Below are 16830 nucleotides of genomic sequence, written 5' to 3'. Positions count from 1 at the left end.
GTTTTTTCCACTATGTATAAAGAAGTGCTTTTCCTGTGCACCCCAGCAGAGGGCTAAGTAGGAATTTCTCCAAAATAAGCATTTATGTTCAGTTTTGGGGGTAATACAAGGATGAAGAGGAAAAATCCAGTGTGTCTTGTCTTGTATCACTTGTAAAACCTCTTCAGATCATCAGAAAACACTGGGGGCGCTTGGAAGGTTTGCAGATAGGTAGCATGCAGTGGTTTATAAAAGATGCCTTATTTAAGTGACAGAGGTGCAGTAAGATCAGGATCTACTCTCAGTGCAGTTTGAGACACAGATTTTTGAGTACTCCTACATAGAGCAGTGTGGGAAAGGCCTATTTTTATTTCATTTTTTTCTTGGCTCCATTGGTCTTCTCTCCTTTTCTTATGCTTTGCATGAGGGAACTTTAGCAAACCTGTATAAACCTTTTGCATTATTTATTGCGCACTTGTTTACAGCATACAGTGTGCTTCATTAGCTAATTTTGGCTTTGGACCTCCCACGATGCCCTGGCAAGGGTAAGGTAATAAGACTGTAGTATTAGTGTCAGCTGTGGGTCAGAGATGTCATGATGGTATATCATTAAAATGTGACACTGCCAAAAACTGCCCCAACTCCCCTGTCCTTAGAAAAGAAAACCTTCGATTTTAGGTTGCACACTACTACTGTGAGCTTGCATTCAGATGAATTGTTCATTTTGAGAGAGCAGCCAGCCGCAGATCCGGACCTCCATAGTGAAATGATGGGCTGACTTGCACAAAAGGGGAGTTCTGTAAGAGCAGTGAATAATGGGAAACCCCTTTCATCGGCATTGCTAACCTTTTGGCAGCCACCAGCAAACTCTATTCTGATCTGCTGATTGGGGAGGACAATACACTGAAGCTCACTTTGAATGAATGCTACCACCAACAGTGTCCCCATTCAGAGGGTTTTGGGAACCATCTTTGACCATTGTCTGCCATCACTCCCTCAGACAGTAGGAAAAGGGAAAGTGAGAGCGTCTATAGGGGGAAAAGTACTTCTTTTCTTGGCTTTAATCTCTCTTTAAAGCTTCATAGATCTACATTTCCAGCTGAGCTACTGGAACTATGCAGTGTCAGATAAATACAGAAGAGAGAGGTTTCAAGCTGAGCTTTTAAATCCCCTTATCTGCATGAACTAATAATGCAGATTTAGTGCTGTTAAAAACAGAGACTGATAAGTCTTTTCCTTTAAAGCCTTTAAACTGCTAAAGAGCATTTAACAGCAATGCAGTTCAAACTTGGTGAACAATACTGAGAAGGAAAACAGTTTAATGAGCTAAACCTTCACTGAATGAAACAGAAACACCTTCTCACAGTTGATTTAGGTCACTGTGGGAGTAAGTGAAAGCGCAGTTCTGTTCACCCTGCATCTTCATAAACATGAATTAAGTACAGCCTTTTCATGTAAGGTAAAAGCTATCACAGGAGTTTGAAATACAAAAAAGAAAAGAGTTTGCAAATAAGCTCAAATGAATTAGTTTAACTGTTAAAATCATGAGGGAAGTTAGCTTCCCCAAAATTATTTTAACTACAAGGTTTTAACACATAAGCACGAAGCTGCACAACATCTCTAAATTACTGAGAAGGGGTGGGGTTGGGGGGGATGGGGGGAACAAAAAGTGTCAAGTGAATGATTTAAAGTTTCCACTAAAAGTTTTCTCCAGAGGGAATCTATTAATAATCATAATAACATGTTTTGGAAGTAGAAAGGTTTAATCTTACAATGGTGTTCTGAAGTGATCTAGCTTTAATAATGTTAAAAATTAATTACAGAGAAGAATGCTTTTAAAGACAGCTAGCTGCATTTGCCATTTAGCAAGTGTGAAGAAAATGTGGTGTTAGACTCTTTAAAGACTAAGAGAGTTGGAATTACAGTGGTGTTAAGCAAATATTTGCTTGTATATTTACAAATACATGTACAGTGTATATGTAGAAAATTGGCATGTGTAATGAGTGTTTGTCAATGCTAATGTAAACCCAGACTAAATTCCCAGAAGTCAATTACATTGTTCAGATAGACACAGATACAGTTAAAACTGAGTTTGCCTTATAAGTGAGAGTAAGAACATCTGCTTTATATTTTGTGGGGCAAAAAAATTCCTCCAGGCCCATTTTGGATAATTCCCATGTACAATTAGCCCCATTTGCATAATAGTTGCATTTTTGTATTTTCTAAAGTTGGGGGGGTTTAAGCTATACATGAGAGTAAGAAAGGAAATGTAGTTTACATTTCAGTTTAGTCTTTCATACATCTGCTGTAATTAATGCTTGTGCATATGTCATTAATTAATCATATTGGCATATTAGTCAAGTCCTTTAGACACTTGCTGGGGAAAAGTGTCTACTGAATTTAATAGCCTGGCTAGGGAATGAGTAGAAGCTGTAGGATAGGGTCCTTTAAAAGTATTAGAAGAGAGTTTGCGAAGGACAAGGACGTGAGATGTTAGCCTGATACTGTGGTTCTTGGTGTGCCAGCCATTTAAACTTCCTGAAATTATCTAGAGCATTCAGATCCATAAAATGAATGTGTTTTTTTTTTAAAGAAAGTGACAGTGCTCTTCTGTTTTCCTATTGAAATGTTCCCTGGCCTAGTTCAACAGAAACATTTTTACATTACAACTGTGAAATCTTGGCATAAAGCTTCCCTTTGTGCCCTTCATTATTTTCTCACAAATATAGTCCATTGTCACATAGCTGAAGTTAATTTGATCAACATTGGGACATTTAACTTTTATGTCCGGTCAAAGGAGCTGTTTCATGCTCATTTTGGGTATTCAAAAGAAATGATTGCCAGAAAAATAATGTTACTATTAACAATTCAGAGCAATTAGTTTCCCAGGGAGAGGCGATGTGATGCACCGGCTCCACACAACTATTCTTTGTCATTTTATGGATGCTCATCAGTCAACTGTCACATCTTCTCAAAGACCCCTCCAATCTAAATGTTTCTCTTTGGGCTTTTCCCAGAACTAGCAGCTGAATGAGCAAAAGAAAAGCCACTTAGTTTCTAGGCAAAGGAAAACTTCACTCTAAAGATCTGGGTCATTTGAGAAGATCCTAGGAGTAGCTTGCTTTGGGGCGGGGGGGGGGGGGGGGCGGCTGTTGGGTTTTTTTATTTTATTTTGTTTTATTTATTTCTTGCAACAGTGATTTTAACATCAAGTGAAAACTCTCTGTAATCATGTGCCTTCAAACGTTTAGTGAAATTTCTGTGTATTCAGATAGAATGCACTCCCAGGGCAAATAAACCTTCCATCCAAATGTCTTCTAACAAAGGTTTAAAACCCTAGATCACATTCAAAAAGACAGCTTTTCATTAAACACCCTGAGGCTCATCTCATTAATATTCAGTCATCCCCCCCCCCCCCGCCTTTAAACTAAGGTTAAGTGCTCTCAAAATTAGCGTGTTTGTATAATATGCTCTTTAAAGAGTAAATCCAACAAAATTGTCTTGTTACTTTCAACCTGTCAAATACAGTCAAAGACACTTTTTCCTTGCTGCTTGTTTTTCTGCTGGCTTGAGCTTTTGCATGTTTGATGCAGTTGTCAAAATTTAACTCATATGTCCTTCCTGTTTACACAAACACATTTTTAATTTTATTTAGGTTATATTTTTAGCAGAAAAATAATTTTGAACTTGTATGCATTGTAATGGAAAATATACATTATTGTAATTTTAAGCATACAATAAATGTATTTCCATAATAAGTGAATGATGATTTCTGATAGTCCTAGTCAGTAATTTTGCCCTTATTCTGTTATTGTCAGCATTTGGGGCTTTTTTTTTTCTTTTTGGCATTAATAACTGAACAGGTTATTAATAAATTTGAAGCATTTATTATTCAAATTGTAAATTAAAGATCTGTTGTTTCTTTCATGATAAAAAGAAATCTGTATAAACAATAGCAGGTTTGGAAGCAAAGATCTGACTGGAGAATCAGCAATCCAAAATCCAGAACTTTAAGAACTTGCAGGTGTCACACAGAAAGGTGTCACTTAAAAAAGAAAATAGCGTGGATACACTAAGTCACACTTCACTTTGTCTGCCTAATGTGAATAGAATTGTGGCTTTTTCAGAAGAAATGCTGAAAATAAAAGCTCTGAGGTTTCCTGGAGGGGTTGTCGACTGTTGTTTTCACAAAAGCAAACTTACTGTCCTATGGTGTGGATCGCAATAAGGGATTGCCAAGTGTGCTTGGGAGCTTGGGCCACTTTTGGCGCCACTCTGAGCCTCCGCCTCACCTTTGATAAGGGCTTTACTCCTTTTTACCTATTTCCCAGTAGTATGTTCTCCTGGAACTGCCTCAGTTGGCTACCATGTCTTTCTAGTAGAAGATAACTGATGTAACTACAGGCTAGATTGGATGTATTGTAAAAAAATACCACTCCCAGGAGAATTTGTGTAATTAAACAGACAATTGAAGAAAAGAGAGAATGCATCTTAAAAAAGACGTGGCTGCAAATAACTTGTTGCCTGCTTGATTTTGCTGTGAAAATGGCTTTATATGAGAATGTGCAGAGTGCGTCACATTCTCATTGAGTTATATTTCCTTTTTACTGTAATTTGTTCCTTAGAGAGTCTGCAGCTAGATAAAGAGCAGTCATTAGAGTCTAGCTAAAGGTGACACTCACATCAGCATTCATTGTGGTTTGTGTCTTTTGAAATGTTCTATCGTATAGCCATATAATCTTCCAGGATAGCTATGATTCAATTAAGAAGAATCTATATGGGCTGTTGATCCAATTTTTATTCATTTGCAGAGAAATGAAAATAAATTGCTATGGTGATGTTATTTACAATGCTCGCTGTAAGATGATGCTATGAGCTGGTAGTTATAAAACGGAGAAATGGTTGAAAGAGCTCCATTCTGCTTCTGTTTGAATCTATGGGCACTATGTGAATAATCATCTTTCAACATTTTTACTCCCATGGGAAGGTAGGATCACTATGTGAGAAGGTTGTTGTCTCTGACTCTTGTATTCTGTGTCCTGGAAAGATAGGTATTCTCCCTAACAGGTAAACAACCAGATGCAAGTTACAGCATTTTTAGCTGCTTGTCTGTCTGTACAAGTGCTGAAGTAGTTATAGACTGACTTGGCAGACGTTATTCATGGACTGACAGGTAAATAGCTGTAACTGCCTCACCTTTTATGAAAGCTTCTTTATCTTTCTTCCTTCAGTGTAGGATTTAAGATGCAGCCAAGATGATTCAGTTTCTCACTCCAACAAGGAAAATGGTCCTGCTATCTCTTTATCCACCAGAATTTTCTTTGTTCAAACCTAATGTTGACAGCTCTAATTTTTTTAATCGCTGTGCTCTTTTGAGAGGGTTTTTTCCCTTCTCTTTAGCACTTCAAATGTTTCTGTCATGTCACCCCTCGTTTGTTTCCTCTCTTAGCTCAGCAGTCCACTGTAGTGTGATTTTCAAAGGGATAAATGCCCAAGCTAACAATTAAGTACATAAAATTTGTTGCTAGTTAGCTTTTCTCAACGTCAAGCATTTTTTAATCCTTTGCGAGTGAAGTCTTTCTTTCTGTGTTTCCAGTAATTTGCATTGCCCTTTTCTAGATGTGGTTGGTTTTATTTTTAATTCACAGTCCCTCTGAGCCTAGGAGTTTCACCAGGCAAGCCGATGGAAGCGTGCGGGTTTCTGTCGCTAGCAGCACACTGTGGTGTGACGTTGCCAGTGTCCTGTCACCTGCTGTCCCCTTTGGCCACGCAGCCATCCACAGGAGGTCAGACTGGGAAAGGCGTTTGTTGCAAGTCTGGCAAGATACAAATCTGGCAAGATTTCTTAACCATTCTGCCACTGTTCCCATCAGTGAACTGTTTAGGACATACAATGCCCCTGTTCTGAATTTTTCTAGATTTGTCACAAAAAGTGCTTTTCCCAGCCTTAATGAGTTAATGGATCAGTATCCCATTGCTGTGTACCCTGGTTATTTTCTGGCTTGCTATTTGCACTTCTAACACTAAGTGAACACAGGATTTTTGCTTTACTCCCCCACATCCAAGCCCTGCAGAACAGTAAGCAAGAATTGCAACGTGTCAGCCATCATGGAAATTAAGATATGGCAGTTATCTGCTGCCTGCTTATGACCAAGTGTTACCAACATTGAGGAGTTCCAGAAGTTATGTGGAAGAATTTTAATCTTCCATGATAAAGTAAAGGAAGATTCAAAAAGACGTGCAGTTTCTCTGGTTACTTCTTGTTGTTTTCTCTTGCATCAGATGAAAAGCAAGAAAATTTCTTTGTAACACAACACCAGTGCCATAGCATTGTATTCTCCTGTAGCAAAATTGACAACTACTTACCTCATTATACATGGCTGCTATTTCATTAGGCGAATGTCAGTGTCAGGTAAGATCATGGTTTTGTCAATATAATGAAAATACCAGTCAAGTGAGGAAAAAGTCACAATTTTCCAGCTCTAAAAATTGATTTTTATTGCTGCTCTTGTAATCCTTTCTTTGGATTAAGTATTTATTATTGATGTGGTCTTTCTTTTAATCTTAATAGCTGCTGACATTGTAATTAATTAAAAAATACAACATTTTTGCCCAAATGGCACTATATTGAAATTAAAAGTGAACATCACATATTAGTTAAACAGCTCTGGCAAATGTCTTGAGTGCTAAGATGATTGCCTAAGCTTCTTGACAATTCCCTTCATCTTGCTGTATGCTGCTTGACCTTTTGAGATGTTTTGGTGTTATTAATAGGTTTTAGCTATTATATCAGAAAGAACAAGGCACAAAAATATGATAAACTTTATCTTTTTAATGACAGTGCTACAACACCTTAGGCATGCCAATGAAGGCACTTACATCACGCCTTTTGAGGCACACTTAGTCACCAGGTAACTTTTATTCAGAATTGATGGGGATTTTTCTGGAATTTGTCTCTAAACGTATATCTGAGAATGCAAACTGGTGCGAGCTGAGCACTGACTGTGCTGCAGAAGGGAGGCTATACGCAGAAGAGATGTCAGAGTTCTGTTTCAAAGCTTTCTCCAAAGCCTCTGCTGGAGGTGGATCTCCCACAGACCAGTTCTTGAGGTGCAGGTGTGCAAGCTGATCTCTTTGACTAAAACTTATAAAGGAAAAAGCAATGAGGATAGGAACGGCAGAAATCTGAAAGGCCACACAGCAGTCCCGTGTCTAGTTTTGTATAAGCCAAAACCTAACATTTCCATTCTCTTGATCTTCAGTTCCTTAACAGGGCTGTGGTAGAAGACAGGTTTCACTGTCGTCGTTCCTTGACTTTCCACCAGAAGTCACTGCAGGAGTTGTTATTACCTCTGACATTATAGATCTATGGAGAAGAAAGTGTGTATAACCTTCTTATCCATAGGTCACCTGCTACCTCCATACCAGCTCTTGGCTCCCACCAGTGGGATGGTCAAGTCACTTTCTGCCTTTTTTTTTTTTTTTTTTTTCCCCACCCCTTTCTAAACATTCCTCTTTGGGGTAAGATCCTCTCTTGTCAAGCAAACGTTAGTTGAGTATGCCCCTTGCAAACTGTGGCCACAAGGTCCAAGCCTGCTGCCCGTGGGCTCTGGCCGCGGGATGCCTGTCAGGCTGCGGAGCAGCTGGCCGCGCTGCCTCCGCGCAGATAGCCGTTTGGTGACCTTCCCGGCGGTGCCACGTGGTGAGTCCGGCCACTGGACGTGGGCAGGGGGATCCAGGCTGCTGCAGGGGTGCAAAGGGCCCCGCCAGCTCAGCCTCGGGGGTGTTTCCTGAACACTTCACTGATCGGCCAAAACATGAAGAGGTTTTGCCGTCCCATGCAGAGACGTAGGCCAGCATTACTTTTACTAGATTCAGATCACAACAGAACCTGTGGTTCAAAGCTCTGCTTAGGTCAACAGTAAGCAAGATTAGGAGTTCCACCTGAGAAATGATTGCCACACTGAGACTGAGCTGTCCTTTCTTCTCTGCGTAGTTAATTGTGGTTTTCATATTCCTTTACTTAGGAAAGGACATCTTATATAGGCAGTCACATGTTCTCTGTAAAAGTGGCTTTTGTACCTTTAATTCCTTCTGCATGGATAATGTGCAAAAATAAAGAGATTGTGGAAGGATAATATCCTACCCTGTAAGTTGTACGAGAAATAACGGAAGTGCTCATATGAGCTAGTATTTAGCTTAAACACATTTAGTTATTATAAAAATTTGCTCACTGAATAAAATATGGCTTGACCTCTGGATTGTTTCTTCCGAAGAAACGTGACAGTGTCCCTCCTTCTTCTCCATTCAGGCTGCTTGGCAGAGCTGCAAGTTTTTTGTTTTGTTTTGTTATGTTATTGTTGTGTTTAAAAAAAAAAAAAACCAAAAAAACCCCTCAAGCCCCTCTTTTCAGCAGTGTCAAGTTAGGATGAATTGGCCAGGGAGGCATGTTTATAGACTGTGTGAAGAACTTTGTCTTTGTGTGGGAATGCTGGTGACACTGGTATGGCTTGCCTGAATGAACTGCGATGACGCGGCTAATAAGGTGTCCTGCTGAGCGCCGCAGCAGCCTTTCTCAGACCTCCCACTTAATGCTATTCAGCTCCAGCTCAGTGTAGCTAATTTTTCCCATTCCCTCAATTCTTCAGGCCTCCTTACAAACAGAAAAGTCAACTTTCACACCGAGCAGAAGATAAGTGCTTTAGGAAATAATCGTGTAAACAGAATGTTACCTTCTGACCTGATGCTGATACCTTGGTCTGGGACAAAACCCAGCTGGCTATTGCATTAGACATGGCTATTAAAGGAATAATGCTGCTGATCCTCCTTACAAAGTGCCCTGAGAAATGGTTTAGCCAAATCACAGTGCCTCTTGTCACACTGAATCATGTTCAGCTGCTCTCTTCCATGACCAAATTGCTGATATTTAGCCGCTTCCTTGTCTTCTCCTCTCTTGTGACAGTATGGGAGGGAGGTAAGTATGAAAGCAAGGGAAAGTCGGTCATGTTTCCAATTGCCCTATTATTTCCTGGCTGAATTTCAGTGCTTTGGAATGTATATACAGTACACCATATAGCTTTCATAAAAGAGGGTGCATTTCATAAAGTATCTTTAATTGTAACTACTGTAATGAGTACTTTAAAATAAATTACAAAAGGATTTCAGTGATTCCAATAGCATGGAATTGTTCATTTTAAGATTGCGCTAAGCGATTCCCTTTGGTGTTCTGTTGTAGAGACTAAAATTAATAACTAGACCCAGATTTCCAGTAGTACTGAGAAGAGGAACCTCTGCCTCTTACTTGTTTTAGTCTTGGTAGGAATGTGGCATCCAGATCTTCTAAATGGCTTTGAAAAAACTTATCTTTCACAATCCATTCAGCTGACACTGCCATCCAGACTGAGAGGTCTGTCTTTATGTCAAAGTAATTATTTGACATATCCTAGGCTCCAAGAGCAAACCCTGAGCGTTTGCTTCTACTGTGGCATTTGTTTGACTTCTCTTTAGGTTTGCCTATCGCACGGGTCCGTCCAGCCCCTGCTCTGGGCTGGGTGATGCTTTTGTCACAGGCAGGCCAATCTAGCTCAGGCTAAAGCTCTTCAGCATCATAGCTCAGAAGGTTTCAGAGCTTTCTCGTAATTCTCCTGATGCACCCAGAATAACAGCCAGTTTTTGCCACAGGTCTTTGGGAAAATGTGTCAGGGGACAGCCATGCTAAAAAGCACTTGATGAGTGGAGGTCGTTTTGCTAGAAGTCTTACCGACACAGCAGAGCAAGTACATTTCTAGTGCAGACACAGTAACTTTTTTCTGGGTTTGTAAAGCAGTTGCTGATATCCAGTGTGAGGCAACCTGCAGTTGTTAGACCAAAATAAGAATTAAATTTATTTATTTTGCAGCAAAGAAATTGCTGTGGTAATTTAACATTAATTTGCACCCTTACCAGTGAAGTTTACTCCTTAAAAAAAAGTGTGAACCATGGATCTGACTCATCAAAACATTTAAGCATGTAACTAACTTTGACTGTAAACTTTACTTGAAAATTGCAATTGCTTGAGAGTTTCCCTCTTTTACTGTCCTGTCATGTCTAAAAAGCTGTTCAACTCTATTTCAAAAACTGTTTGTGGTCTGCCTCTTCTGAAAAATACAACAAAATTTGAAAAGAAACAGAGAATAACCCAACCAGTCCAGAAGACTTTAACTGTAGAGCCATCAGTTAAAAATGTAGAATTAGTTTGAAACTGGCAAAATAATTAAGGTAGTGTGTTCTAAGTGTGAAGAATCTAATACTATTGTCAAGGACTCCTGATGCAAATTAAAAATTTTGTGTTTGTGGAACTAGTAGAAGAGAAATTGTCTATGTCATTTATATTTGCGTGCTTTAAAGTTTAACAAGGTCATCAGTAAACCCAGTCATAAGCGTGCATTTTTTTCTAATGGTCCTTATTTGCCATATTGAATTTGTTATTTTGATTTCCAAAATGCACAGAAGTCAAAGATACTTCTTCAGTATGTTCAAAGTACAAATAAACTCTTTTCTCGTAAACAATACTTTCTAGAGCAAGCGCAAAGGATTAGAAGAGTAAATGTATTCTTCCAACCTTTTCAAAGGGAAGACTTCTGTTTCTGGAAAAGAAGAGCTGTAATCTGGAAAGTTTTCTATTCTATTTGTATTCAAGCATTGGATACATCCTGATTGCTTGTCATCTCTTGATGGCCCTGCGTAGGTCACAACAAGCAGCACAGCTAGTTAAGGCACTGATGATCTTTTGTTTACTCTTGCATATAGAGTTGTGGAAGTGAAATATTTGTAGCTTCTCTATAGTCATGAAATGTTTACCTGAGTCACCTATTTTGTCATAAGCTACTTAGAAAAGTTGTACAGGAAAGAATAGATCCTTAAAGTATGTTGAAGCCTTTCGGGATAATCTGGTAGTCAGCAAGTACAAGCTAAAGGAAATGACACTAGGCCCTCCCACTAAAAACATAAGATTAATGCTAGTGACATAGGTTGGCTGCATTCTTTTTATATGATTCGGATTTATCACTCCGTTGACTGATGCATGGCAACATTTTTAACAGATTATTTGATTCATGGTTAAAGGAAGGGCATTGTTATAGAAACAAATAGCAAAGTAGAATAATGCACATTTTGTAGCCTTCCTGGTTCATTTACAAGCACTCGTTCTTGTTAAAAAAAAAAAAAATTATCTTCTGAGTTCTCATTTACTTGTACACATGATGAACTGTGTATATTTGTAGCTCAGAACACGGGAACAGGAGGAATGGAACACTTTTGTTTAGATCTTGCTCCAGTCCCAACACCTTCACTGCATGTCCCTGGTCCTGGCGAGACTCACAGTGTTTTGTAGTACTCAGTTTCTGTCCCGAGTCCCCCCAGTGCCGGATGTTTTTCCTGCATATTCCTTGGGGAGGAAATACTGCTGTACTCTTCTTTATTGCCATCTCCTTTGCTAACTTGGAGTCTAATTCTAAAAGCACAATCAAGAAGATTAGTTCTTGTGCCATTGATTCAGTGCAATTGTAGACACCAGTAAGTATTTCAAAACAGAGCTATCAGAGTACCAAATTGCTGAATTAATTCTAAGATTTGGGAACTCTTAAACTAATACAAATTTTCAATGGCAAGGACAGTAGGTTACATACATGTATTAAGTTGAGTCATTTAAAGCATATTTTATTGTCAGGTATCCCAGATCATTTAGTAAGTAGATAAATATGTATATCCCTTGCTGTACCACTGTTGCTAATTTTATTGTATGCCTAAATTTCACTACCTGTGAAAAAGAGATATGTCAGAAGCCACTTAAAGCATCATTCTTGAGAACTAACATTTAGACTATTTTGCTTCAGTCTGTCATGAGACGGCCTTTCTAAAATGTCCAACAAGACAAACTACAAGGGGAGCAACTGGTTAAAATTATCAATTGTAAAGCTGGCATTGATTTGTGTGCAAATCGTGTTTAAATCAGGTAATGTGCAAGACTATGAAATTACTGAATTTTAATTAATTGATCAGAAGCAGACTAATCAGCTGTTTATTCATCAGTTAGGAGACATTTTTACTGGCTATTTTTGGAATAGTCTGTTTATTTGGAAAATCCGTCTTTGCATAATACAATCACAGGCATCATTCTCATAATATCAATTTGTTTTAAGAGGCCTTCTCTAGACCTTGATGTCATTCCTGCAATATCTGTCATTTCTTTGTCAGCAGTAAATGGCAATGGGCAAAGCCAAAACTAAGATACGAATCAGGAAAGTTGGCAAAGCAAAATTGGTTTTTCTTATACATAAGTTGTGTATCAGATTTTGCAATGATAGTGTTAGCAAATTGTGGTAATGTAAATGGTTTAACTTTTGAGTTCTCATTTTCCTTTAATGTGCCACGAGGGCACTAATCAAACTAATGTTATGTACAGGTCAAGAGTGACAGGTTTTTCTCAGTGCTTGCTGGGAGCTGACAGTAGACAATATTTATTAACAGTACCTGCAATAATTTGTCAGCTGAATGGAGGATTTGGAGATTTTCATACCAGAAAAGGATAAGTCTTTGCAAGAGATTTTGCTTCAAATGATTACTACCTTAGGTCCGATGCACATTAATTTTTCACTAGAATAATATTCCTTACGTAATAGATTACTGTTGACTAAAAATGTGAGATGTTTTTAAGAGGAGAAGCAGTATCTCACTGTAAATCCAATGTTGTATCTTTCTTTATAGCTTTGAAAAGTCTAAACGGATGTAATATATTAAAACTTTTAAAGCCATTTGAAATGAATGCCTCCTTGCTGGGCAGTATTGTTCCAGGAAGCCTACTTACTGTACATTACTTTATAATCCTTTACCTATCCATATGGGTCTCTGCCTGTGGCTCAGTTGGGGTTTCTGGCATCGTAACACTTATGTATTTATATATTCCCAGAATGTACACAGTGTATTGCCTTGCATTTGTTCCTTATTTCTTATATATTGTACATCTAGTATACCATTGCAGTTTTTTGTGCCTTCTGTCTGTGTATATTCTGTGTAGCTGTAGCAGCCGCTTTTCAGGTATTTCAGACCTTCCTCAGCTACTGAGAGGAAATTAATTGTATTGATTCCTTTTTGAAATTAAGCGTGAATCAGTGGATTTCCAAATGCCAAGATCTCTGGAAGCATGTAAAATTGCACAGTTAGGAGTACCAGACAATTGTCGTTAATAATAGATAAGCTAATAATATAAACAATTTTTAATTATACAAGATTTGAAAGACAAACAGTAATGCCTTATCTCCCTATTTAGTACTGAGCAAAGGCTTGAGAAAAAGGTCAATCTTTACTCCACATGTGGAAAGATCACCTTTTAGGTGTTAGCTACAACCTCAGTAAAAATCTGCTTTGAACAAAGAGAACTGTCTTTCAGAGAACTGAGCCAGGCAAAACCTCATAGATCAGTCTCTTCCAGATGTGATGATTAATGTTTAGCCCTAACATGTCACTTTTCACATAGTTCTTAGAGTACTAACAAACACTGGTAAGCATTATGATCACAATCATACAGATAAGTAAACTCAAAGGTAGATGCTGAACTCATCACTAATTTGGAGTTCCTAATTCTTTGCTGCCCAGCCCAAAGCCATACACTTGAATTTTCAAAGGTGTGAAGTACCTCCATGATGCCCTCAAGATTTCCGTGATGCCCAAATGCTGGTTCTGCATTATTTGTACTAACTGCTGCAAGCTTGCTTTCCTCCAAATTGTTCTTTCAGCCAGACAGGGGGAATCAAATGCATTATTTTACTGGGGCTCGAGATACAATTGCCTAAGCAAAGAATCAGCCCAAAAACATGGTTAACATATTGTTCCAGTATAAACTGGTGGTTTTGATCATTCCAATAATTACTTCTGAGATTGTGCTTAGAAGGTAAGATATGTGTATTTGTGCACCCTCGCATGTACTTAAAGCTGAATGACAGGTTTGTTTTGTTTTTTTCCAGAATTATAGATCAGCGGTTTGAGAAAGTTTCATATTTTGTCTTTGGAGATTTCAACTTTAGACTGGATGCCAAAGCAGTAGTAGAGGTAGGACTTTTATTTTTCTTCTGTTGTAGACCCACCAGGTTTTATTTCTCAAATATTTTTTCCTGGGGAAAAGCTAAAAGTGACTTAACAAACTAATCTTAATATTGACATCAGACTTAGCTAAGAATACTTTTAACAGGAACATCTGACAGGTAACTAAAAATCACTGTTGTGAATCTGCTGAAGCAATTAAGAAAAATACAGCTGACATGCTGCATTTCTTCTCAGTAGTAGTGTGTAAAGTGAATATTGGCGGTAGATGCCGGTGGACTGCAGAGTCCATGCCACCTGTTCATGTTCCTGTGTATGGCAAGGAGAAAGTGTGGGTACCCATCTAAGATGAGACCTGGAGTATTCACAATGCATGCAGGAGTCTCTTCTTTTGGCAGGCATGCAGATTCCTTGTTTGAAAACTCTTCGGGCTTCAGCACAGGATACCACATTTCGGTTGTTTGTTTGTGACTTTTGCCGTATGTTTATAGCTCACAGTGAATCTTATAATTGCTTACTGCAAGTGGAGTAAGTGCTGGTTTATACTTCTACTCTGTGGGGGAAAAAAAAGAGAGACATTTCCTAAATGTCTGTGATAGAACTCCACACTTTAAAAATACAAGCAGATGTTTGTGCAAACCTTTGTGATAGTAGCATCTCAGTGTGGAAGGGTGACTGGAAGATTTGTATAAAGCCAAAAAGAATGCGGTAAACCTTCATCATGAGTTGAGATTACCTTGACTTTCCTGCTAAAGCTCAGCTCCGGGTAACATGGGGTCAGAAATAATATCCAGGTTGAAAACCAATTTAATCTCATGGTTTTCCCCCTTTAATTCTCAGAGATACTCTAGTGTCTTTTTGGTGTCCTTGAGGGTAGGCATGTATCTTCTAAACCAAAAGTTTTTATTTTGTAAATCAAGCAGCGGGAAGTAAGTGGCCTGTGTGTCAAAGGCTGGCTACCCCTCATAGAGGTGCGGAGCAGTTCTCCTTCCTTACGTGACGATTAGTCCTTCATCTGTTGAAAAACAGGAGTTTGACATTTCAGCACTGCGTATGTAGCTAATAACTTGCTTCTTGGAATCCTTTAGACATTGCAGTCATTTAACCAACAAACTCAAAGCATAATTGAAATGAAACTCAAGTCACTGATTCAGAATATGCAGCTTTATACTGCATATGTTAAGGACGAAATCCTGCTCTGCTACACTGCGGTAACCATAGTTATCATCAATGTTTATAGATCACTTGTTTTTGAAATATTATGCCTGTTTGTTTTTTATTCACTAGTAGTGCAATAGTATTATTGAGAATGCTCCTGCCTGAGAACACCTCTATCAATCATGCTGCAGCAGAATTATCTCTTACACCCAGTATTGATGAAGGGTGCTATAAGTTTTTCCTAACTTACTAACTGCCTAGCAGTCTGCAGGATTGAAACTGCAGAGAATGCTTTCTTTATTACCAATAGATTAAGATTCCTACATTTATATCTGTGAGTTTCAAAGTGATCCACTTCTAACAAAATAATGTCACTAACCATAGATGATGCATACTGAGTGAACTGCACAACAGGTAGTAAGAGTGCAGGTGATTCTTAGTCCTGACACAGTACTTTTCTTCTTATGAATGCTTTACCAATATCAATGTTGTTGCATATGAGCACACAAGGTATAATTTGAAGATGAATCAAATTCATTTACCCATTCTTCCTAGATAAGGTGCATGCATGTGTGAGTGTAAAAAGCATTAGAATAATACACATTTTCTGTTGCTTTTTTTGAGTAGCATACCCCATTAACCAGAACTTCACCCAGCTACTTTGCAACATTAATTAAACATAATTAAAGTTGATCTAGAAACTTCCACTTGTAACGTATGCACAGTTAAAGTCATATTAAGTTTGTTTGTAGTCTTCTGCATTTGGTAGTTTAGAAACTGGTATGTCAGAAGATGCAAAAGATTTAAGAAATAGTTGTCTCATGCAGTTTACTACACAGAAGTGATAGTACAGGCAGTGTGTCTTTGACAGCATCGTAACACCAGAACAGTCATGAGTGAATCAATAGTAAGCATATAGCACTCTGTTTTGACAATAAAGTCTAGGCTCCTAGGAGGCAGATCAGTTTCTAAAGTATAATTTGGAAGGGCAGAGTTACAGGCCACCTCTAGCAGGAATTATTCTAGATAGGACCAAATGGTTTGATTGTATATAAAATATATAAGATCCAATCCCAAATCACTTCACAAACTAGTTTATAAATGGCATTTCTCAACTGTGCCATTTTTCCAAAGCTGGCAGCGGGCAGAGTGCCTTCACCAAGGCCGTGCATAGCTGGCAGTGGCAGAACAGAATGGAACAAGAATGGCCAAAGGTGCTTGCTCATCTAATGCTCAGTGCCAGCCAAAGTGTTAGCCTGTGCTTGTGTAGGAACCTCACACTCCAAAAAATATCTTGGTCCCTTCTGGCATTTTAAACGTGTGCCTATGCAAACTGATGTTAGCCATTCCTTCGACTATTCAGCAGTGTAGTTAATACTACGGATTTTAAGGGTTAATCCATTGACCTGTCATCTTTGTATATATTACTAAATTTATCTCTGCTTTTCTTGCTGACCTTTTAAATTCCCTCTTGAGACCACAGTGTGCTGAAGGCTTGGACACTAAGATGCTACGAGCAATACATGTGTGGTGGAAACATAGACTGTGCTTATACCAAAGACAAAGAATAAAGTATATTTCTAAAGGATTTCTCAATTAAGCCATTGAAAGGGAGAA

General features: G+C 38.5%; 1 protein-coding gene across 3 annotated transcripts in view; it reads left to right on the top strand.

Annotated features, from left to right (window-relative positions):
* The window catches only part of INPP5A (inositol polyphosphate-5-phosphatase A), a 262748-nt gene that overhangs the window by 169650 nt on the left and 76268 nt on the right, over positions 1-16830 (top strand). For all 3 annotated transcript variants that reach the window (XM_030030829.1, XM_030030830.2, XM_041127108.1), the window contains exon 9: positions 13980-14064. In XM_030030829.1, coding sequence (XP_029886689.1) covers positions 13980-14064 — 85 coding nt within the window. The remainder of the gene's footprint in view (positions 1-13979; positions 14065-16830) is intronic.

The sequence above is a fragment of the Aquila chrysaetos genome, chromosome 11 (assembly GCF_900496995.4).
Source record: "Aquila chrysaetos chrysaetos chromosome 11, bAquChr1.4, whole genome shotgun sequence".
In the NCBI taxonomy this organism is placed as follows: domain Eukaryota; kingdom Metazoa; phylum Chordata; class Aves; order Accipitriformes; family Accipitridae; genus Aquila; species Aquila chrysaetos.
The sequence above is the reverse complement of the archived record's forward strand: the minus strand, read 5'-3'. Positions and strand labels throughout refer to the sequence as shown.